Source organism: Periplaneta americana, chromosome 14 (assembly GCF_040183065.1).
Source record: "Periplaneta americana isolate PAMFEO1 chromosome 14, P.americana_PAMFEO1_priV1, whole genome shotgun sequence".
NCBI classification, from domain to species: domain Eukaryota; kingdom Metazoa; phylum Arthropoda; class Insecta; order Blattodea; family Blattidae; genus Periplaneta; species Periplaneta americana.
Genome location: NC_091130.1, coordinates 149,935,399 through 149,959,605, shown reverse-complemented (window position 1 = coordinate 149,959,605; position 24,207 = coordinate 149,935,399). Strand labels below are relative to the sequence as shown.

At 34.8% G+C, this 24,207-nt stretch overlaps 1 protein-coding gene across 1 annotated transcript; it reads left to right on the top strand.

Annotated features, from left to right (window-relative positions):
- Window positions 1–1,556: 1,556 nt before the first annotated feature.
- Window positions 1,557–23,167, top strand: LOC138713846 (probable cytochrome P450 6a14). The gene is made up of 5 exons (XM_069846302.1): window positions 1,557–1,709; window positions 5,688–6,619; window positions 10,168–10,389; window positions 20,993–21,244; window positions 22,793–23,167. Exons 2-5 carry the CDS (start codon window positions 5,689–5,691, stop codon window positions 22,963–22,965), a joined length of 1,578 nt encoding a protein of 525 aa, XP_069702403.1. The 5' UTR covers window positions 1,557–1,709; window position 5,688; the 3' UTR covers window positions 22,966–23,167.
- The last annotated feature ends 1,040 nt before the right edge of the window (window positions 23,168–24,207 follow it).

The window sequence follows — 24,207 nt, the reverse complement described above, 5'->3', positions numbered from 1 at the left end:
GCTAATAAGTGTTCACAGAATGCTGAAAATAATTCGTGGCGGCCTACTACAGACTCTGAAATACGTGTACTTTTGGGCATAGTGATACTGCAGAACATTATTCACAAAGCTGAAGAACAGATGTACTGATACAAATGTTCAATGACTGCTACACCATTCTTCCCAAAACGCTCTCATATAGGAGAGCAGATACTACTGTCCGGAATGCAATGTGCCACTGTGCGTAATACCCTGCTTTCGAGTCTATCACACGACAAGCAACATTTAACGCCTTGATAACAGCACTGGTATTGTACCTCATAAATTAATCCATAAAAAAACGTAAGTTGGTAAATAGTTCAGGAGAAAATTGAAGTGGGACAACTACCAGAGCTGGAATCAAGGTGCACGAGATAACTCGGGATAATAATCCAGGTATAAATGTATGTCTATTTCATAGTGATTTTTTAGGTATGTAAGAAAATTAGTGATGTACATGATTCTGTAATATTAAATGACCTCTATAATCTTTTCGCTGTAAGAAAAATCCTAATGTAAACAGTAGCACGTGACTGAAGTGAGGCTTCATTGCCCGCTGTTTGGCGCCATAGATTCTCATTACGTGTTCCCGCCTACTGTTGTACATTCTGTTCCATGTTAAACATTTCCCATTACTCGTCAAGTAGACGTAACCTCACTACTATGCATTCATTTGCTTAGGAAACATTTACTTTATAATTACTGTAATTAAATTTATTTAAATCTTATGTCTTCACAAAGGACAGTTGAGGATGCAGAAGCCATACTTCAGTACCACATGCTTACGTTACGAGCTCAAGTGACGCCACCTTCTTACAAGAACAGACTACCTCGGTATTACTGTTGGTATTCATCCGCGTTCATAGTACATAACAAAATATAAAAGTAGCTTTTCTTTTACATAGCGTTTTACATATGAGTGACGTTAAATGTTTCATCGTATTTAACAACTAGAATTCAATTTTTTACTTTCAAATAATACAAGATTGTGGTTTCCAAATACGAACTATGTTTTCCTGCGCCATGTGAGTGTTTCGACTGGGAGCCAATCACGGGTATAACAGCAACGTGCTTATGTTTACATTAGGATTTTTCTTACAGCGAAAACAGTATATACGAAAATATAAAATATGACACTTTTTTTCACAAAACTGGTAAAATATATAGTAATGGAACAGATTAAAGAAGAGAGAATAATGCTGAAAGTGATCAGGAAGTGGAAAATCAATTGGCTGGTTCACTGGCTAAAGAAACTGCCTGCTGAAGGATGCACTGGAAGGAATGGTGAATGGGAGAACAGTACAAGAAAGAAGAAGAAGATATGAGGTGATAAATGATTGTATGAGGGCACTAAGAGGAAGAATAAGGATAGGAAAGATTGGGATATGCTGGGTTTACAGTGAAAGACGTACTCTAAATTCAATTTATTTTTTCTTATGGCGACTCTCGTTTATTGCATTTTCTGATCAGTAAACACGCCTAAACAATAATGCATGTCATCCTGAGTCGTTGTTTCTATGGAGAATAAAAATGCTGTTTCATCAAAATGCGTCATCAGCTTATCAGTACAATTCGTGGTATAGATCGTCAGTTTCCAACACGAGCTGCTGTAAGGCTGAAGGAACAATCTGTTCTATCTGTGGAAATACACTGATAAGTGATAGCGAAGACTGGAGTGGATGAAGGTCAAGGTAAACTATTACCTTCAGATAACTATCAATTTGTTCATTTCTGTGGGATATTCTAGGAACGTAATAATAAGATAATAAGGGAAAAAGTGAACTAAACATCAACACGTGGTTGTCACACTAAAAGAAAGAAAACATATTGTAATGTCATTCGTTCGAAATGTTTGTAAATTTTACATGTTTGCTATGCCAGGACAGGACGTTTAGACGATTGTCGGAAGTGCACTGGAATACTTGTCCGTCGTTAAGATAACAACGCAGTTGGAAATAGCTACCACGGAAGCAACACATCCGATGCTGTTACTTAGTATCCAGTGTTCGAATTGATAAAAGATAAAGGGGGGGGGGAGGAATTTCTCGTTAACATATTGTACGAAACTCTGTGTAAGCGAATTGTTTTTAAAGTATTTATAACAATTATAAGTTATAACCTATTCGTCTTTAAAGGGGTTTTGTGACGTATAGTAAATAGTGCTGGCTTATCTCATTTATTATCTACTCACAGTGAGTGAGAAAAATTACGATACAGGCCACGTTTTTATATTTACTTTGTACTTTGATATACATTACATTAACTGCATGGTATTGTTACATATTTCAATACAATTTATTTATTTATTCGAATAATTTCAAGGAGAAATTGTTCCGGGGCCGGGTATTGATCCTAGGATCCTTCGCTTAGCGCACGAATGATCTCCCGACCGAATTACCGCAGGAACTATACACGATATCGTCACAATTTTTCCCTTATATCCACACAACTCAAATGGGCTGACAAGACGCCAGAACCCAACTTTGAGTGCACACAAATACTGTGTGACTTAAATTGTGGCTTTCTGTTAACGTACCTACAGTAACGGAACAATTTTTCCTTGAAATTATTCAAACCTGCTTCACAGGAAGCTACTACCTGAAATCCAGATTTCCATTTTTATTTATTATTTATTTATTTACCAATTTATTTACTTATTCATATTTATTTATTTATTTCTTTACTTATTTACTTATTTATTTATTTACTTACTCACTCATTTATTTATTTATTTATTTATTTATTTACTTACTTACTTATTCACTTACCCACTTATTTACTTATTTATTTATGTATTTATTAATTTATTTACTTATTTACTTACTTACTCACTTATTTATTTATTTATTTTCTTACTTATTCACTTACTCACTTATTTATTTATTTATTTATTTATTTATTTATTTATTTATTTACTTATTTATTTATTTATATGTCAGATTTGCATATTTATTATTTATTTACTTATTCATATTTATTTATTTATGTCTTTACTTATTTACTTATTTGTTTACTTACTTACTCACTCATTTATTTATTTATTTATTTATTTATTTACTTACTTACTTATTCACTTACCCACTTATTTACTTATTTATTTATTTTTTATTTATTTATGTATTTATTTATTTACTTATTTATTTATTTACTTATTTACTTACTTACTTACTCACTTATTTATTTATTTATTTACTTACTTACTTACTTACTTATTCACTTACTCACTTATTTATTTATTTATTTATTTACTTACTTACTTACTTACTCACTTATTTATTTATTTATTTACTTACTTACTTATTCACTTACTCACTTATTTATTTATTTATTTATTTATTTATTTATTTACTTATTTATTTATTTATATGCCAGATTTGCATATTTATTATTTATTTACTTATTCATATTTATTTATTTATTTCTTTACTTATTTACTTATTTATTTATTTACTTACTTAATCATTTATTTATTTATTTATTTACTTACTTATTCACTTACCAACTTATTTACTTATTTATTTATTTTTTATTTATTTATGTATTTATTTATTTACTTATTTACTTATTTATTTATTTATTTATTTACTTATTTACTTACTTACTTACTCACTTATTTATTTATTTACTTACTTACTTATTCACTTACTCACTTATTTATTTATTTACTTACTTACTTATTCACTTACTCACTTATTTATTTATTTATTTATTTATTTACTTATTTATTTATTTATATGCCAGATTTGCATATTTATTATTTATTTATTTACTTATTCATATTTATTTATTTATTTACTTGTTTACTTATTTACTTATTTACTTACTTACTCACTCATTCACTTATTTATTTATTTATTTATTTATTTAAACGGCGTGAACATAACAAACTTCAGAAATTCACTTTACTCTGGCTTCCCAGTATCTACCGAGTTCAATAGTTGAAATCCGTATGAAGGACAGCCAATACTCGTGCGCAGCGATGTTGTCAATCCTAGTAGGCGTGTACTAGTGGGAGGGAACTATGTACAGTCGTAGGCTATGTGTACACAGGCGACAAAATGTTAAACGACAATTTTGTCGTTACGGTGTGTTCAATCAGTTTGAATGAGCGTCTGTACACAGGCGAGACGACGGGACAAAACTGTGTCTGAGCGTTGAAAAAGTTGTGGAGGGTCTACACACAACAGTGCTCTCCATTATCTTCATCTGTTAAACTGCTTGGTCGGCGATTTGCCCCTTAACTTCGCAATAACTTCACGACCCATTTCATTAGCTACCCTGCCTAATTTGTTTCGTTTCTGTTCATTTTTAAACAGTTGACTGTCGGAAAGTATTTTACTTTGAACATTTAATAAATGAAAACTATTGCACAGAAGAAGCTGATATTGTGCAGAAATGAACTTTTCGATTTACTTCATTTTTCTAATGTACAATTACTTCAAAATTTAAAAATACAATTTCTTTTTTTGCACCTCCGATTTCATTTCTTTTCACTCAGAATATTCTATATATCATGTGCAGATGAAAACGGATATAAATAATATTTTCTATCAAGAAAGAATAATCGCTATGAATAAAATAAAATCTGTTCTTATAATGTATCTCAAAAACTTTGAGTATATTACTAAAAGTTGGGTATTTCGTTAACATGATGAGACAGATGTCGAACTCAAATCGTCGTGTGATTCCCTCTGCCTTTCTTTTCCCGAATACTTTACTAAAGCTACAATTCGAAATTTTCGCGAAGAATTGCGAGGTCGTGAATATGAATCATGGAAGACCCTTTCAGGACGGGTAAAAGGTGTTGAGATGTACAGCGAAGTAACAGCCGCCAACAGTTGGATTGCAAACAAGAGAGGACTTTCGACTAGCGAATGGATATCTAGCCTGAAAATGACAGCAAATTTAGCAGCTGTTCGTTCCGTTCCCGGCAGATCTCTCGACGGTACCCGGTGCAGACATGGCTGCCCGGAGATTGAAACTTTAGCGCACGTCTTGGGATTCTGTGAACAGGGATTGCTCTTGAGGAACTCTAGGCATCATCTTGTAAGATTCAAAATTGCTGCCGCATTAAGATATAAGGGCTGGATAGTAGAAGAAGAAATCTCCTGTCTAGCTGAAAATGGGTCAACGAGACGAGTAGATATTTCAGCGTACAATGCTGACACTAAACAGGGCATCATTGTGGACTCCACGATACGTTTTGAAGTAGAATGTCATCAGTCAGCCGAGGTCCACCTTGAGAAGAAGTCGATCCATGAGCCTACAGTCAACTATTTCAAGCTGAATTATGCCTTAATTCACGTTGAGGTATTCGGCTTACTCATAGGTGCTCGAGGGACTATACCAGCTTTTTTCGAAGAATATCGACGGCAGTTTGCTCTGCCAACATCTCTGATGGATGACATTGTGATAATTGTGTTAAAAAATTCCTGCCAAATCCTAATTAATCACATGGTGCCACATTAATAGCAATTGTAATTTTTCACGCTCTTTTCTTTTTTTAAATTTAATATCTATGGTTACATATGCATAATAATTTTTTCGAGGATATACTGAGTCCGTAAGGGCTACCCTCAATGGGGGGCAGTTTAATATTATTATTTATTATGTGTATTTGTTTTTTTTTCCTTTGTACGTTGACCTAACAGCAGATTTATATTTTTCAGAATGCTGGAGGCACTGCAGTCATATTACGTGCAGTTGGGAACCATCTCAGCTGTCATTCTAGCCGCCATCTATGTTTACTTTAAAGTATGTCACTCATACTGGCAAAAGCTTGGTGTTCCTACGCTGCCGACTTCAATTCCATTTGGAAACTTCCAAAATTTAGTGTTTTCAAAGAAAAGTCCTTTCGCTTATGTTACAGAATTACACAATGCATTCGAAGGTCACAAAGTTGGAGGAATATACAGTTTAGACAGGCCCTCACTCATTCTCCGTGACCCGGAAGTTATTAAACAGGTCCTCGTGAAGGATTTCGATCACTTCTATAGCCGTGGAGTCCTAGTAGACGAGAAGAAATATCCCCTGCTAGGCCACTTATTTGTCCTCTCCGGCTCCAAATGGAGGAACTTGAGAGTGAAACTGAGTCCCACGTTTACATCCGGGAAGATGAAAATGATGTTTGGAACACTGGTAGACTGCGGGAAGGAACTTCAGACATGTTTGGAGACATCGGCGAAAAGTGGAGAAATGTTGGAGATCAAAGACCTTCTCGCAAGATACAGTACTGACGTTATAGGCTCCTGTGCCTTTGGAATTCAGTGCAACTCCTTAAGTAATCCGGATGCCGAGTTTCGTAGCTGGGGTAGAAGAATTTTCATGCCAACTTATAAAACCAGATTATTCAGATTAGTTACCGTTGTATTTCCATCTCTTGTTAAGGTTTTGAATGTATCTCCTTTCCCGAAAGATGTGGGTGACTACTTTATGAAGATGGTAAGAGATACTGTGGCGTACCGTGAAAAGAACGATGTGAAAAGGAATGACTTCATGCAACTCTTGATACAACTGAAGAACAAGACTCTGGGAGTGGCCGAGGAAGAAGACATCAAGTACAACTTGGAGGATGACGATTTGAAGAGCAACACTCCATTTGGTAAGGTTCATGAAAAAAAGCAATAGGGAGAGAATTTTAGGGATGTCACAATAATTAACAAGTGGTGGGTGATTCATAAAAGTTCATGTGGAACAAAGAGCTGTAATAGGCTATAGATTAGAGATCTACAGAGCGTTTTGGCTAAATTAATCATTCATTCGTGTAAATTTTAACATCACTATCCTCAGAAATATGACGCTTTAAATGTTGCATTGTGCGACATTTTTAACGAATTTTAACATGCATTATTTAAAAAAAAACATGTGGACTTAGGAGGAAATAAAAACACATTTGTTGGTTTATTAGACCCATAGAGTTGGTAAAAAAAACTATAAACGCAATCAGAAATATGGAGGTCAAAATTTGTATAATTTTGTGCGATTTTACGTGGAATGACTCAATTGAAGAGTTTGGTCCCAACACTCGCTCAGTCCATTGAGCCATTTTTATGATTTGTACATACAGTGCTTTCACTTCAATATTTCCCAGTCTAAATAACTATATCATTTAAATTGAATTTACTTAAACAAAAAAAAAAAACTCAATGTATGAGTTGAGGCTTTCCCGGAGTTTGATGTAGAATAACTCTTCTCGGGTTCTCAGCCAGGTGAGTTGGAGATTGGCAGCTTCCAAAGTGGCAGAGCTAACCGTCGATAGCTTGGAAGCTAATCTCCAACTCACCTGGTCTGAGAACCCGAGAAGAGTTATTCTAAAAAAAAACTCAATTCAGGTATTAAGGGGGAAGTTTAAAACCAGTCTTAATAGCATATTAGGATTCACTCCCTCACTCCGAGCCACCATCACTCTGAAATTTCAAATGTCACTCTTATTTTGTGATATTTGAATTTGAAAGAGTGATATAGCCACACTACAGGTCTTCCTCTGTCTCAGGTTAACTTGGTGACCAATGTTTGACGCGAGATTTTTTTTCTTTGCTTCTTTCACTTCATACTAACAATCAAATTTTTTTTTCGAATACAAGCTCGAAGTGAACAAAATAGTTTTATTATTTTTTCGACATACCTTACTTCAAGTTATAACCTCTGAGACGGAATGAAATTAATTTCCTTTCACTGTTTGCGCTTATTATTTATGCTTTTTCCCCTCCCAAAGTATATGAAAATTCGTACGATTAATATTTCATGAACATCATTACTTCAAGTCTTTTATTACATTATGGTTTCCGCATAAAACCAATCCGCGGAAAGTCTAAAATTCCACATTCAGTATTCCCAACCTAACACACATAACAATTTCCCTCTTCTTACCGCTTAAGTGACATATTGATTTTACTGCTTTAGGCTTTTAACATCTAGTTCGATTAATTAAAATGTGTCTCAGTGAAACATACAGCAGAGTCCGTATAGGTCAGTTTCTATCTGATGCTTTTCCAATTCACTGCAGACTAAAGCAGGGAGATGCACTATCACCTTTACTTTTTAACTTCGCTCTAGAATATGCCATTAGGAAAGTTCAGGATAACAGGCAGGGTTTGGAATTGAACGGGTTACATCAGCTTCTTGTCTATGCGGATGACGTGAATATAATAATAATAATAATAATAATTTATTTTAGCTGGCAGAGTTAAGGCCGTAAGGCCTTCTCTTCCACTCAACCAGCAAAAAGTGTATATACATATGCATGAACTTAGAAAGAATTCAACAATTTGATTTAGATGAGAGTTACATGTATACAAGAGTTATTTACGAATTAAACAACAAAATACTATGAACTATTAATTAAACACTGAAATAAACTGTGTAGCAGAATTAAACTAAAATACATAGAATGTTAATATTTTTCAAATGATATTAGATAATAGAAAGAGATTATTATGAGACAATTTTGAAAATACAGCACTATCAGGATGATGTCTAAAGAAAAAAGTAACAGTGTAGTCAGTGATAGTTAAAATCAGTATGATAGTTAAAATCAGTAGGAAAATACACAAACGATTAGGGAAAACACGGGAATTTTACTTGAAGCAAGTAAAGCGATCGGTTTGGAAGTAGATCCCGAAAAGACAAAGTTTATGATTATGTCTCGTGACCAGAATATTGTACGAAATGTAAATATAAAAATTGGAGATTTATCCTTCGAAGAAGTGGAAAAATTCAAATATCTTGGAGCAACAATAACAGATATAAATGACACTCGGGAGGAAATTAAAGAAAGAATAAATATGGGAAATGCGTGTTATTATTCGGTTGAGAAGCTCTTATCATCCAGTCTGCTGTCCAAAAATCTGAAAGTTAGAATTTATAAAACAGTTATATTACCGGTTCTTCTGTATGGTTGTGAAACTTGGACTCTCACCCTGAGAGAGGAACATATGTTAAGGGTGTTTGAGAATAAGGTGCTTACGAAAATATTTGGGGGTAAGAGGGAAGAAGTTACAGGAGAATGGAGAAAGTTACACAACACAGAACTGCACGTATTGTATTGTTCACTTGACATAATTAGGAACATTAAATCCAGACGTTTTAGATGGGCAGGGCATGTAGCACGTATGGGCGAATCCAGAAATGCATATAGAGTGTTAGTTGGGAGACCGGAGGGAAAAAGACCTTTAGGGAGGCCGAGACGTAGATGGGAGGATAATATTAAAATGGATTTGAGGGAGGTGGGGTATAATGATAGAGACTGGATTAATCTTGCACAGGATAGGGACCGCTGGCGGGCTTATGTGAGGGCGGCAATGAACCTTCGGGTTCCTTAAATGCCATTTGTAAGTAAGTAAGTAAGTAAGTAAGGCTTTTAACATATTATTTTTAGAGACGTTCAATATAGTAATAATTATTAATTGGAAACTTACCACTGCAATTTCACCTAAATTGCACTGTTAATTATTGTTTTTAAATATTTGCAAAAATTAAGTAAACTCTACAACTTCACTAAAGTTACTGCATTCGTGATGCAAGTAACATTAAGGAAGCCTTGAAAAAATCAACAAGATTCCAGACTCATCATAGACTGGGAAAAAAAAAAGACAGACGTATATCACGGCCTGCTGCAGTAGAGTAAACACAGAAAACATTTTAAAGCAACAATGTTGAAGATAGATATTTTTATTTTGCAAGTTTGCCGTCATTGAACAGAAACCAAGATGGAGATTTCATTGCAACTAATTAGAAATTCCTCTTTCAGGTATGTAATAAACGATCTTCGCACAAAATTATGTACGATATACGAGCGGTATGTTTTCTTTCAATTCTCGGAAATTAAAAAAGCTCAACTACGTTTCGCTTTTTCAAACTTTTCCTCGAACATGAAAACCTGAACATACCGCTCTTGTAACGCATATTACTATTACTGTACAATATAACAATATTATCTCTGATAACGAACTTACTCTGAAAAGCTTGGTTTCTTATCATTCACATTGCGTAAGAAAGTAGTGTGTCTTTTGTAGTTACTTTTTGAATTATGACCTTTCCGAAATTCAATTATTCCCAACAATATTTACCAGACTATACACAAATAAAGTATAGAAATAGTAGAATTTTCGTGCTGAAATAGCAGTGAAATGATTTGTGATAATTTAACAGAAATAACATTGGATGTGATGGCGGCACAAGCATTCGTGTTCTTCCTGGCCGGCTTCGAAACCTCGTCAACAACCATGACGTTCTGCCTGTACGAGCTAGCTGTGAACCAGGACATACAGCAACGATTGCGGGAAGAAATCGACTCTGTGTTAGAGAAGAATGGTGGCGAAATCACTTACGACTCCATATTTGAAATGGAATATTTGGACAAAGTTGTCAACGGTAAGTATGATTCTTTTTTCAGAAGCAAATTGCAAGTAATGAGAATTCTCTTATTCTTATTTCTTTTTGTCTGCTATGGCCTTAACAAGTAATCCTATTAGAATTGCTTCATCCGCAGTGTTTAGAAGGCTATACAGAGGCAAATATAAACATACCAGTGGCTTGTGCTGCAAATACTGCTGCAAACTAAGTTCGTTAGACGTTCAGATAAAAAATTTTCAGATTTATTTTCAATGAAGAATACTTGTCTTTTTGATAGTTATTTGCTTCCATAATATTGAAACATACTCCCTCTGAATGGATTTCTTTAGGCCAAATACTTTTTCTTGGACCTATCCAACTTCCGTTTTTTAGTTTCAACGCGAAAACGCAAGTATCAATGTCAGGACGATAGCAGTAGCTATTTCAGGTCATTGTGGATTGTAGGCAAAAGTTAAAAAGATGTCAGGTTTGCTAAGCTTTCGAACAATAGCATTTTCGTGTAGAACTTGAAATGTAGAGCGTAAAATAATTTTATCCTACTAAGAGTTCTTGCTGAAATGATCTGGAGACTATAAAATTTTCTAGGCCTCTTATTTTATCAGTAAGTAATACCTTTTGATCTTTCCTTAGGAACTGTAATTTTTGCGCTCTCTCGAACCAATACTGAAGGCAATGACACATATCAATATCTACACTACACCGCCATTAAGTATATGAAAAAGACCCAACCCCACTGGGTTAATAAGTATAAAAATATTTGATTTTTAATAACAATATTATTATCTTACTTAAGTTTTGTAGTTATATATAGCAGCCACTCAGTAAATTATAGAAATGAAGATCTAAATTAAGATATTCTATATATTTACTTACATAACCACAAAACGTTTCACTTTCATGTCATCAATATAGCATCAATATTATGTACAATTAATGAAAAAATAGATGCATCGGTTATTTCCAAGAAGTCGTCGCTGAACGATTCACATTATTTCCAGTTTAGTTGAATCAACTCCTCTAGTGAACAATATAAATCTTTAAAAATTTATTTCTCTTTTTGTCTACTAGGTGTCTCTCTCCCTTCTCCTCTTCCACTCTTTTCGCTTCTTTTATACTTCACTCTAGTCTACATCGTTTTTACTCCAATTCTACCATTTAATTCTGCGTATCTCTAACTACATTACAACATCATATAAATGCAACTTTTTACTTACCTTGTTTTAGACGAGATTCAAACCGGGAACTTCCTGGTCTATAGCACCGCCCTTAGCATTCTCGGCTAATCGGCCAAGTTAAGAAACAACAAATTCGATGAACCTTATAGGTTACGATAGTGTCTTTTGAAAATTAAAATACATATTTTAGAATTTATTGTTGTATCTAAATTATTTCCGATGTGGCAGAAGGATGAATATACATATTTAGACCAAAATTTTATGTAAATTGTATCAATTATAAGCCAATATTGAATAAATAATTCTCGTGACGTCATTACTATAGCAACCTCATAAACATGCATTGTTGGTAGAGGCGCCATTTTCAAACCATGGCTTTTAATTTACGCAAGTTATATGACTCTTGTAGAGATATTGAAAGTTGCATAGATTTCTGTGTCGTCCACAAATTATTGCCCAACAAAGAAAGTAAGAAGTGTATTGATTGTGGAGCCGAAGGAAAAGTGGTGTGGCAGAAGAGAAGTAAGAATTAAAATGTGCCGTATTGCTTGAAGTGTAGTAGTTGTCACAAAGAATGTGCGATAGCAGTCAAGACCTGGTTTGAACGTACTAAACTGACCCTAGCCCAGAGTTTAACGTTAATTTATCTGTGGCTACTCCATATAAAGATCTTTGACGCTGCAATCGAAGCCGAAGTGAGTGCCAATACTGTTGTGGACTACTGTAGATTTTGCAGGGAAGTTTGCTATGTTATCATTACTAACAGTCAACGGAAGATTGGTGGTGTAGGGCATATAGTTGAGGTGGACGAATCACACTTATTTGTTAGAAAATATAACAGAGGACGACTCACAAAACACGAAAAGGAACATATTTGGATTTTTGGTGGCATAGACCGAGACACCAAACAGTGTTTTGCCTTGAGGGTAAATAGAAGGGATAAAGAAACACTTTGTTCCTTAATCAAAAACTTCATTTTACCAGGGACCAAAATATGCACTGATGGCTGGAAAAGTTACAAGGATTTAGAAAAAGAAGGTTACTTGCACGGTATTGTCAACCACAGTGTCGAATTTATAAATAGTGAGGATTCCACAGTGTATACACAGACTGTAGAAAGGATGTGGGGGACTCTAAAATCAGAAGTGAAGCGTAAGGGTCGTGAAAGTGAACATGATGATCTATATATGTTTGAGTTTCTGTACAGACAAATGCAGAGAAGAAATGGACAAAGTGAAGCTGAGGCAATATTTTTAAATTTCCTTGAAGATATTGGCAAAGTGTACCCTGGATATGGTTTAGAAACGCTAAGTCCAAAAAGTTATGGAGAGTTTGAAAGTGGTCCAAGGTGAACTGTTTACACAATAAAGAAGAATAAAAATCAGCCGTATTGTTTTAATGTGCAGTTGTCGTAAAAAGAAAGTTCGGTAGAAGTGAAGATCCGGTTTGGACATATAAAATTAACTCTTGTCCAGAGTGAACTGTGCGCACAATTTCAGCTGCAAGGACTATTTGTGTATATAGGCTATTTCTTATAATTTTGCGTTTAGTTGCGACTATGCTGATTTGTTACTAATGCTACACTATTATCTTCCCTACTGTCATTAGTGTACTATTTATATTAGTTTGCGTTTAGTTGCGATTGCGCTATTTTGTTATTAAGGGGGGGAACCTTCCAAACTCCTATCTCCCCTACTCCCTTGCTGCGAAAATGGGGTATTTTTGAGTAGCGAATTAACATAATTACTATATTCAACTGCAGAACGATCAATAGTGGCAGCCATCTTGGAAATGTTGTGTAACAGTAGACAATGGAATCATTCACAGAAGTGAACTATAAATGATGTGAATCGTTCAGTGCATCCATCTTGTTGTGTAACAATAGAAGTGAACTATAAACGATGTGAATCGTTCAGCGACGACTTCTTGTAAATAACCGATGCATCATGATATTAACTATAATAATATTTAATTTCTAATGGTAATAATGTCATCAAACCACCTCAAGTTTCGTAGATTTGAATATCCAATACACAGCTGTACTCAGAAAATTATACACTGCAGAATCAGTTTTTAATAACAAATTGAATTGAGCTCTAAATATGTCGGCAATCTGCAGGTCATGGCCTTCGTGTAATAGCCTATTGTTTATTGTAGTGTGTGTTTTGTTCTGAAATTCAATCAAGTCCGCCGTTATTGAATAAAATTGGTTCTCAAAACTGACAACAGATGGATTTTGGAAAATAGGAAAATTATGTAGGAAAATTGACATTTCACTGAATACTACTACTTTTCCGAAAAACTTTAGGTTCCAAGCTTCAAAATGAGGGGCCATTTATTAAAATCCGTTCAGCCGTTTTCCCGTAATTTCCATTACCAGTTCAAATTATATATATATATATATATATATATATATATATATATATATATATATATATATATATAAGGTGCGGCAAAACATCCTCCCTAATTTAAAGTTTAAAGAAAGAACAGATGGATCAAACTAAGGAAACTGTCTTAATATGAATTGTATCTAAACAGTGGGAAATTTAGGTTCACATGCGTTGCCATAGCGATATCAAATGAGATGCGCAAAACAACAAGAATTGAATAAGACATTGAATACACCGAATTGACATTCAATTAGTGTAAATTGTAATCTGTAACGAATTCCAACTATGCCGTGGACGGGTGAAGAACATCTTTACGCTGTGGTATCGTTTCTGGTAACTGGTAAGTTCGTTGTCGCTGCTCAGATGTTTCCCGGACGCTTAATTTCTTCACGTGGCGACGTCCCCTGGCCAGCACGATCATCAGACCTTGCATCCAGCGATTTTTTTCTATGGCGGCAGCTTAAGGCTGAGGTGTTCAAACATCGGCCGAGGACTTTGCCAGACCTAAGAAATGCAATACAGGAAGAAATTGGTCTTATTCCTCAAGAAATGCTAGTTAGAGTGATTCAGAATTTCCGAAGTCGCATTCAACAATGCACTGATAGTGAAGGACACCACTTGAGAGACACGTTATTCAAAACATGAAAAATTCCCACTGTTAAGATACCATTCATATTAATAAAGTTTCCTTATTTTGATCCATCTGTTTTTTATTTAAACTTTAAATTAGGGAGGATGTTTTGCCGCACTCTTTATATATATATATGCTCCACCCATCCTTCATCATGTGGTAATGCAGAAATCCTGCACGGAAATATCATATGTACGAGTACTTCGGTACATCACAATAATATAATCTTTGTAATTTAAGACGCCACTTATTCCGTCAGATCCCGGCCACTTAGTCATTCGTAATGAGTGCACCTCTGCACATTAGTGTGTTGGACATTGTGCCACTGTCTTACATCCTATGTGACACAATGCGTGAGGGTTGGCAACTAAAGGAAACTAAGAGATGGAACATAAACTGAGAGGATTCAATCTGGAATCGGAACTGGAATCCGGTGTGCCTTAGTGGATAAAGCGTCAGCACGTAGAGCTGAAAACCCAGGTTCGAGTCGTGGTATCGGAGAGACTTTTCTCCACTCTATCCATCCTTCATACATATTGTTAGCTACTTAGGTAACACCAGGGCTAAGTTTTGTAATTTTTACAATTTTCATTTCATGTTTTACTGTTTGTTAGATGATTAAGAATAAGGTGGGTACAAATTTTGTGATCAATTGTACTTCTAGTTTCGAAGTTAATTTTATTTTCATTATGCAAATTAGTGGTGTAGGCCTAATCAAAATGTTCCACGGGCATTACATTCAAATACAGCAAATGCGTGTTTTTTCATATGCACCCATATTCAAGAGATTTTTTTTTTATAGATGGGATATTCATAATATCTAGTTTAGTTTGGGCGCAAGAAATTTTTGAAAATCAGACGTTTATTTACTCATATTTTTTATTTACATGATAATTTTTAGCTCAAAATTTTCAAGATACATAAAATGTCTGAATGTTATATCTCTGATAATACATGCATAGACGAGTACGAATATTTCCATTCAATTCGAAGAAAACTGCATGCATATGGAAGCATTTTGAACATCAAAAATGTAGTTTCGAGAAAAAAAGGAAAATTTGTGAAAAGATATAAAATACTGACATATGGGATAGGCATATATAAAAATCTCTCCTGAAGCTTAAAGAAGACGTAGAGGTAAAAAACTGCTTATTTGAAACTTCCTGAGTTTCCAACGAATATTTTCGTACAAAAGTCCGAAAAAAAATAACTCACTCCAAGTCTGCCTTCAGTGTTGTTCAATTGCTCAGGGAATGAAATCAATAGGCCTACTTACAAAGATATTTGAACCTGAATTCCTCCAACTGTGAACATTCGAGAAGGTTACGTGATGAAGTCCATACTTCTAACCTTCTACACTTACAAATGAGATCACCAGAAATATTCATGATTTGTAAGTGTCTCTTTAGATCTTTTGTAGGTGCCCTGTTAATATTCCTGGTTCCATATTTATATTTTTTTGTTGAGTAAAAGTATTTGCTGAATTCAAGTGTATCCTCAATAAATAATTTCGATTACTCACACTTTCTAATCCAGTCCAAGTCTCTACAACTTTCTCTTTAGAGGTATACTGCTTTTTATTCTTAATTTCTCATTATTATAATGAGTTTAGAGGAAGCTGTAAAACACAAAAAATTCATAATCAATGTATTTTCATATTTACGTGTCCAGATTAATTCCGAGGAATAATTTGTTTAAAAATAACAGATCGCATGATTTCATACTTTCGCGCTGGTCATTATCGTACGAGGTGTTTGGATATTTGCACCGTGTCATAGAGCTGTCCACATTACACGAGATGATCCGAGCAAGGAATGCAAGGTTTTCCCCCACTCTCACAATCAAACATCAAGACAGAACCGGGTTTGTGTGCTCTAAACTTTCGCTATCAACTACAGTGAAAACATCGTCCCTCAGTAAACGATTAACTTTGTATCCGGATTATTAATTCATACAGGCTACATATTATACATTTAATATCTATAATTAAGTTAATTACGGAAAGCAATTATTCAGTGACAGTGTTATACTACACCAGTCAATGTAAATATTATATGTTTGGTTTAGGCCCTACAATATAATAATTAATACTACTGCTACAAGGGGAGCATGGGGCAGGACGGGGTAGTTAATATTTGAATGTTTTTATTTGGTATCAAATAATGTAAATGTATGGGTTTTATGACATATATGCTTTTATTACACTGTAAACAAGTAAAAAAAATGTACTTCGAGTGAAATCCGGTCATTATAACCTTAAAATAAATTAGTTTTTCGAAATGTGTGTTTTGCCCCGTTCTGCCCCACGTATGGGGCAAAATGGGGTCTCTATTTTTTTTTAATAATTAAATGGCAAAAGTGACAAAAATTATATACTGAAAGTGTGAATACTACAACATTTTACAAGTTTACTTGAGAAAAAGTAATTCGCAAAATACGCAAATGTGCGTGGCATCCTCGTCTTCACTGTCTACTCCTGCACAACAATTGTGAGCCCATTTCAGACATGATACGCATCTAATCCAACCTTCTTCTGACAAATAACAGAACGAACAACCCATTACAGGAGGTGAAATTTAATTAAATATGACGTGGGGCAGGACGTACTGCCCTGTTATGCCCCATCCCGTTTTGCCTCATAGTCACAATTTCTAAGTTATGAGGTATTGGCAGGAAAAATAACGCACGAAATTTAAGAAAGTTTCGGAATTAAAAGCCAGGTAAGCACTCTTTAATATGGCATTAAAATAGATTATCTAAATAAATCTCATTTCTACTTACGTGTGACAAGAGAACACTTTAAAGTTGCAAATGAATGATACAATATGATGCACCAACCGAATAACATACAACAGATGCAAGGAATGGAAGTAAGTGTTGTGTGATGGTATATTTACATGAGCTGACGAAGTTCTAAAAAAAAATTCGGTAGATTGCACTACTTGTTGGGAAGATAGAGGCTATACCCCGTCCTGCCCCCTTCCCCGTCCTGCCCCATATTCCCCTACTACTACTGGTTTTCTGTTTTAGCTTTTTTTCATTTATTAACACATGCATTATTTAAGGCATTATTATTTATGTGTGCTGGTATGATAATTCATGTTATGAAGGATTCTCAAATATTCGTTTTATAGGTAATTTATCTTTTCAAATACCTCTAACTTCAACCTGTTTATGTATTTCTAATTTTGCTTTGTGTGGCATACCATTTTTGGCTGGATTTTATTCAAAGGATTTAATTTTGGAAATAGTTTCTTTAAGATATATTTATATATCTTAAAGAAACTACTACTACTACTACTACTACTACTACTACTACTACTAATAATAATAATAATAATAATAATAATAATAATAATAATAATAATAATAATAATAATAATTTAATTATTTAATTTATTAAGATTTTTAATATATAATTTTTACGAGTATAATGCTGCGTGTTATTTAAATTAAATATTAAAGCTTCATGTATACTTTTGAGCTAACTAAAGTTTTAAATTTGTTCCCCTCTCGAAGTCACGCCCGTGGTTAACTGAAGTTATTGTAAGTTTCAGTAATTTAATGTTGACATTATGAGAACATTATTAAGTCAGTGTAAATGAAATTAGTATTAAATTACAAAAAATAAATAAATACCTGCGTATTTAGCAGCCCTTTCTGTAGCATTCATCAAAGGACACAATAATCTCTTCTGCCTTGCTTCTTCATCACACATCTTTATTACATTCGCTATACTTTGTCGTGCTTCATCATGCATAGTTTTTCCATTTTTACACTTTGTAAACATTATGATAACTGATATGTGACACTATTGAAATCAAACAGAACTCTACTTCGCTTTAAAACTACTTAACTAAATATTTCACTGACTAAACAAATTCGTAACTCATTGTCTAACTAAATTACTAATTTAAGATAATTGCCTAATTAAAGCGTAATGCAGACAATCTGGCACGATCTTTAAGTTAACTTAAGAAATTAAAATCTGACTTAAGAATGTTTTAATATAAACTACGGTTGTTATCCACAGTATTCACAACACCAACATCATACAACAAAATCTCAACAGTGACTAAAATGCTTGCACAGTTTGCAAAACCAACGTTTTCAGGTCGAGTGTCACTGAACTTTGTCCCAGCCAGTCAATGGCACCACCCTCATCTACAGCTCGACCAAGTTAAGTCTGCGAGCCGAGAGGGGAAGTTGGAGGCAGTTCTGTAGTGTAACGAGAGGAGACCAGTACAGTCTCATATGACAGCAAAGTTTTCCTACTGCGCTTCAGTTCATACAGCGGTAACAATTTAAGACGCTTTGAAATAGACTGTACTTCTACTTCTGCTTCACAGTGAGGTTTGGCGTTCTGATTGGCAAGCGTGAGCGTAGGAGAGAAGGTTGCATGAGGGGGGATGCAGCGTAACTGTTGCCTTTATCTGAAGACAAGGACAACAAATGCGTGCGCTCTGTAGTGTATTTTAAACGATGTGCACACGTCGAAATCTGAGCGTCAAGTGACCTATGTGGCAACTGTGTTTTGCCTCTACATTCCATCCCGATATCCCCACTCGCAGACTTGACTTGGACGAGCTGTACCTGCTCTTTCAGACGCTCTGAGTTATCGTACATTTCCTTACCCTCGTCTCTTACCCCGCAAGGACCATTCCCCCTCGCAGAGATCATCTCGTGAAGTGTGGACAGAGAAATCCAATAGTTCTGAATTACAGAGCAGATCCACGTTGGCTCCATCATCAGGGAAAAAGGAGAACTGGCAGCGAGGAAACTTATCTGTTGGATCAAAAACTATTCCACAGGATTGACGTCTAGTAAATGCGAAATGAGTATGCCGGGCGAATCACTTATTCTCCTGAGTCCTGAGATTTGTTGTTTTATTTTTAAAGTTCAATATAGTTCTACACTTATAGGGCACAAATGCAGATATATTATATTATACTTCGGATCTCTGCACATACAGAGTGGTCCAAAAGTCACTACTCATTAAAATGAAAGAAGAAAACAAATCGAATGGTAAAAGGATACTTTATTGACAGCTAATTAATTGATTGATTCAGTGATTATATACGAATGCACTCTAGTGTTTACATTAGTAACACTAACATAGTTAGATGAAAATGAAAGACGGGTAATTTGAAATCCATGTGGAGATTGAAAATATAAACTAAGTTCAATAATTTATTTATTTATTTATTTATTATTTGTTTATTTATTCTGGTGTAGTTAAGGCCATCAGGCCTTCTCTTCCACAACACCAGGAATACAAATACAATAATAGAAATAAACAGAAAAAAATACACTATATGCAAAGTAAAGCTACACAAGAAATAGAGAGAGAAAAAACACTATAAACAAAGTAAAGCCACACAAAAATATACACAGGTTGCAGTCACACAAACTTTAAACGAGTGATTAAGTATCATGATTAATTGTATCCTAACTAATTAACTAACATAAACAAGAAACTTGCAATTTTAATCTAGATTAAAAAAGAAAATAAAAAAAAACACAAATAAATACTTCTAGCAATATCTAAAAACATTAACTAAGACAAAATTTTCCAATTTAATTTTGAATTGTGATAAAGTCCGGCAGTCTCTGTCGTCATTAGGTAACGAATTCCAGAGGCGAGGTATTTATAGGAAGATGAGTATAAAGACGTTTGTTTTATGATGAGGGATAGAAAGAAGTGCTTGATGTCGGTTTCGAAGAGTTGTAAGAAATTGAAAGCGCGATAACAGATAATTCGGAGTAGAAGTATGCATGATTCTAAACAGAAGAGACAATGAATGTATTGTTTTCGTTCCTTCAGACGCACCCATTTAAGTAACTGGAGGGAAGGTGTTATATGGTCAAATTTACGAGTATTGCAGATGAATTATAAACACGTTGTAGTCTCTCAGCTAAGAGTGAACTTACATTAGTTAGCAAGGAATTGCAATAATCAAAATGGGGCATTACAAGCGTCTGAATAAGATTCTTTTTTATTTATTTATTTATTTATTTATAATGGGTAGCGACTTTTGGTCCACACTGTACATCTTATATTATAACCCTTAGTATAATATACTATTACCACAGTGAATGCTTCCGAAACGTGACATGTAATTGATGTCTTATCACAGGGTGAAAATATAGAAAGGAGCTCACAAATGTAGGCGATGCAGAGATTCCAACAATGATGATAAAGTATTTTTCTAGGACTATCTTTATATTTTTCAAATGGAACGATGACATTGCGAAAATAAAAATAGCTCGCATTACAATTACAATGACTTTTTTGCACGATCCTAGTGCACACTTTTAAAGAAATATCGTCATTTGAATATTTTAAGCAACAGTTTCCTCTGTCACAAATCTCTCATAACGTGCAAAACTTAGAAAACTAATCAAATGTGATGTGTTGGCAGAAACTCTTCGCAAATACCCACCTATTCTAACGCTGACTCGAGAATGCACCAAAACCACCAAGATTCGTGGAACCAACGCAGTGATGAAGAAGGGGATGCAAACGCTGATATCGGTCATGGGCTTGCACCACGACCCCAAGTACTACCCCGACCCCGACAAGTTTGACCCGGAGAGATTCAGCGAAGATCAAAAGAGTAAAAGACCACATTTCACCTATCTGCCGTTCGGCGAGGGACCCAGGATATGCATCGGTGAGTGTTAAACTTTTTATGAGCGCTGGAAACTACTATGTGTTTCAGTAATGGCAACCCTAACGCTAAAGGCTAGTTCACAATAAACCGGAAACGAGAATCGGAACGAAAACGGTAAAATTGTTAAAATGTATACATTTAAATGTGAGCATTCACAATTAACGAAAAGCTTGCCAGGGCCCGAGATCGGGAACGGAGAGTTGGCCAAGTTTCAACTTCAGCGTTCACGTTTCCGGTCACAGCCCACTAGATTCATTCTATTGCCATCTAAAAGCTATTTTGTCGTCGTATATTTTGTAGCAAGAAGACCGTGACATAGCCTATGCATTATTTTGTTCTGTGCTGTGCATCATGGAGCAAGTTTTATTTGATAGATTCTAATATTGAAATCCTGACATTTACGATAAGCGGCGTGCCTCGTATAAAGATGAGAAAATGAAGGAGAATACGTGACTTTGAACACCGATCGGAAGCGAATCATATTTTATTACTGTATTGGTTGTATTACACACTACATATTCACGCTTCAATTCAATTACTATTGTCGTGTTCATTTTTGTTCTATTTTTTTTATTGGGTTATTTTACGACGCTGTATCAACATCTAGGTTATTTAGCGTCTGAATGATATGAAGGTGATAATGCCGGTGAAATGAGTCCGGGGTCCAGCACCGAAAGTTACCCAGCATTTGCTCGTGTTTGGTTGAGGGAAAACCCCGGAAAAAACCTCAACCAGGTAACTTGCCCCGACCGGGATTCGAACCCGGGCCACCTGGTTTCGCGGGCAGACGCGCTGACCGTTACTCCACAGGTGTGGACTTTTTGTTCTATTACAAATGTTTCTTTTCTAATTATTTTACGTTATGGTAGACTTAAAATAGGTTTTGATAATAAAGATGCATGGGCATATTTATAGTACCGTACCTAATGAAATATGTTTATGTGTATGTTGGCTGCCTTGTACTCATGAGAGAACGCCATTGGTCAATTATACACAAATAACATCAGAATGCGTAATATCGACTTTACATATCGTTATTGACATGTATATCGATATGCATAGTCGTCTACGTTCTCGGTTTATTGTGAATCAAAAATTTTCATATTCACGTCCTCTGCTTCTGGTTCTCGTTCCCGGTTTATTGTGAACCAATCTTAACTCTGTCCTAGGACTTGTAAAGAATTACTCATAAGAGAAATGAAGTTGTAGACCGCTGACAAACTCACTGTAAATTATTTCTAAATGCAAAAAATGTTACTTCCGCGGATAAAGCTGATATATCTTTGGCTTTGTGCTCCAAATTTACTTCTGACTTCGATCATTTCGTCCTATCAGATTACCCTTTCATTCCGTCAAACATCAGTTTGATAGGAGTAATGGCTGAATGACGGACAACTGTTTTAGATAGAAAGGGGACTCCTCAAAGGGATTCTAATATGAGTTTGAACAATATACTGTGTCATGCACGCAAATTAAAGCTTCATAAAAACCACTTCTCGACCACATGCTGTATAAAGAAATGAATTAATGTCATGTCTTATTTTGCAGGCATGAGGTTCGGGCTGATGCAGACTAAAGTGGGCCTCATCAGTTTGCTGTCCAAATACGAGGTCCATCCGTCTGAGAAAACTCCCATACCGCTTGTCTTCGACCCGAAGTCATTGGTTCTGGCTCCGGTAGGAGGGATGTGGTTGAAAATTGTAGCTAGGCTCGAAAAATGACGTTCACACGTGACTTAAGATTGTTTTTGTGAATGTAGATGTGTACTTGATAACTGTTATTGAATATTTAATACAGGTGTCATAATATTTACGGGTATAGAACTGAAAAAATATTTTCTTACGTTAAAGACTGTATAATTATTATACTTCTATTTTATATAAGATTATTTGTAATATATGATCAATAAAGTTATACTTCAAATATTAGTACATTTTCCCCTTCTAACTCTTCCCCTCACATCTAAGATAAGTCCAACTTTCTCCTCCAAATCTGCTTCGAGTTTTGATTTATTTCCGCGCTATACAAAATAAAGAATCTAATTCGAAATATAATAACATATACGTTTTGAGTAGCCTATAGTGTGTTTCATTCAGAGAAATTCAGTTTCAACTTGTCGCATGCTGACCTCGAGGACATTTATTGTGGCTCTTGGAATAATTTTATTTTCATCACATTTACATCTAAATTCTAAAATCTAAATTCTAAGTATAAATATATCTTTATTGAAATTCTACAAAATTTCGGATTCCTAGCAGTGCAATGCAGTAGCGCACGTGTTCAACAATGCAACGTTTTGTTCAATGATCTCAGGATTGGCTCCGCTCAGAAACTACAGCGTGTTCATAACGCGTGCGTCCGCTTCATTTGTAATGTTCGATACTATGATCATATCTTACCTTCTTTCGAGAAGTTATCATGGCTTAGGTTACATGAGAGGAGAAATCTGCACTCACTTTCTCTCTTATATCGAATTATGCACACTTCATTCCCCTTTTATTTATTGCTCGTTTTCATACTTTCTTTCGCTATCATAATATTAATACTTGATCACAACGCGATAACACGCTAGAAATTCCACTTCACACATCATCTCTGATTCCTCGTCTTTCACTGTTGCTACCTCTCGTCACTGAACTCTCTGCCGCCTGAAGTCAAGGGCTGCCGAACATTGAAATCTTTCAAATCCAAGTTAGAAAATTATCTTATGACGAGTTGCCAAACTAACTTACTATTATGACAAGTGTAGTATTGCATGTTTCCACGTACATTTTTTTATGTTCTAGTGATATTCAATTTATTTTATATTTTTGTTTTCATATTTTCCGATAATGGTATATCTATAATATGATAAGTTGAGCTATATATAATCATAATTTTCATTACTGTGTGTACGTTAAAATATTCTATTCATTGTATGCTTTGTACTGCACTATTTTATTACTATTATTATTATCATTATT

Bases quoted from the DNA above. Each gene is read 5' to 3' on its own strand.
- LOC138713846 (XM_069846302.1), top strand. From the start codon at position 5,689: ATGCTGGAGGCACTGCAGTCATATTACGTGCAGTTGGGAACCATCTCA. The intron at 6,620-10,167 runs GTAAGGTTCATG...ATAATTTAACAG, and splicing joins GAAGAGCAACACTCCATTTG to AAATAACATTGGATGTGATG. The intron at 10,390-20,992 runs GTAAGTATGATT...ATGTGTTGGCAG, and splicing joins TTTGGACAAAGTTGTCAACG to AAACTCTTCGCAAATACCCA.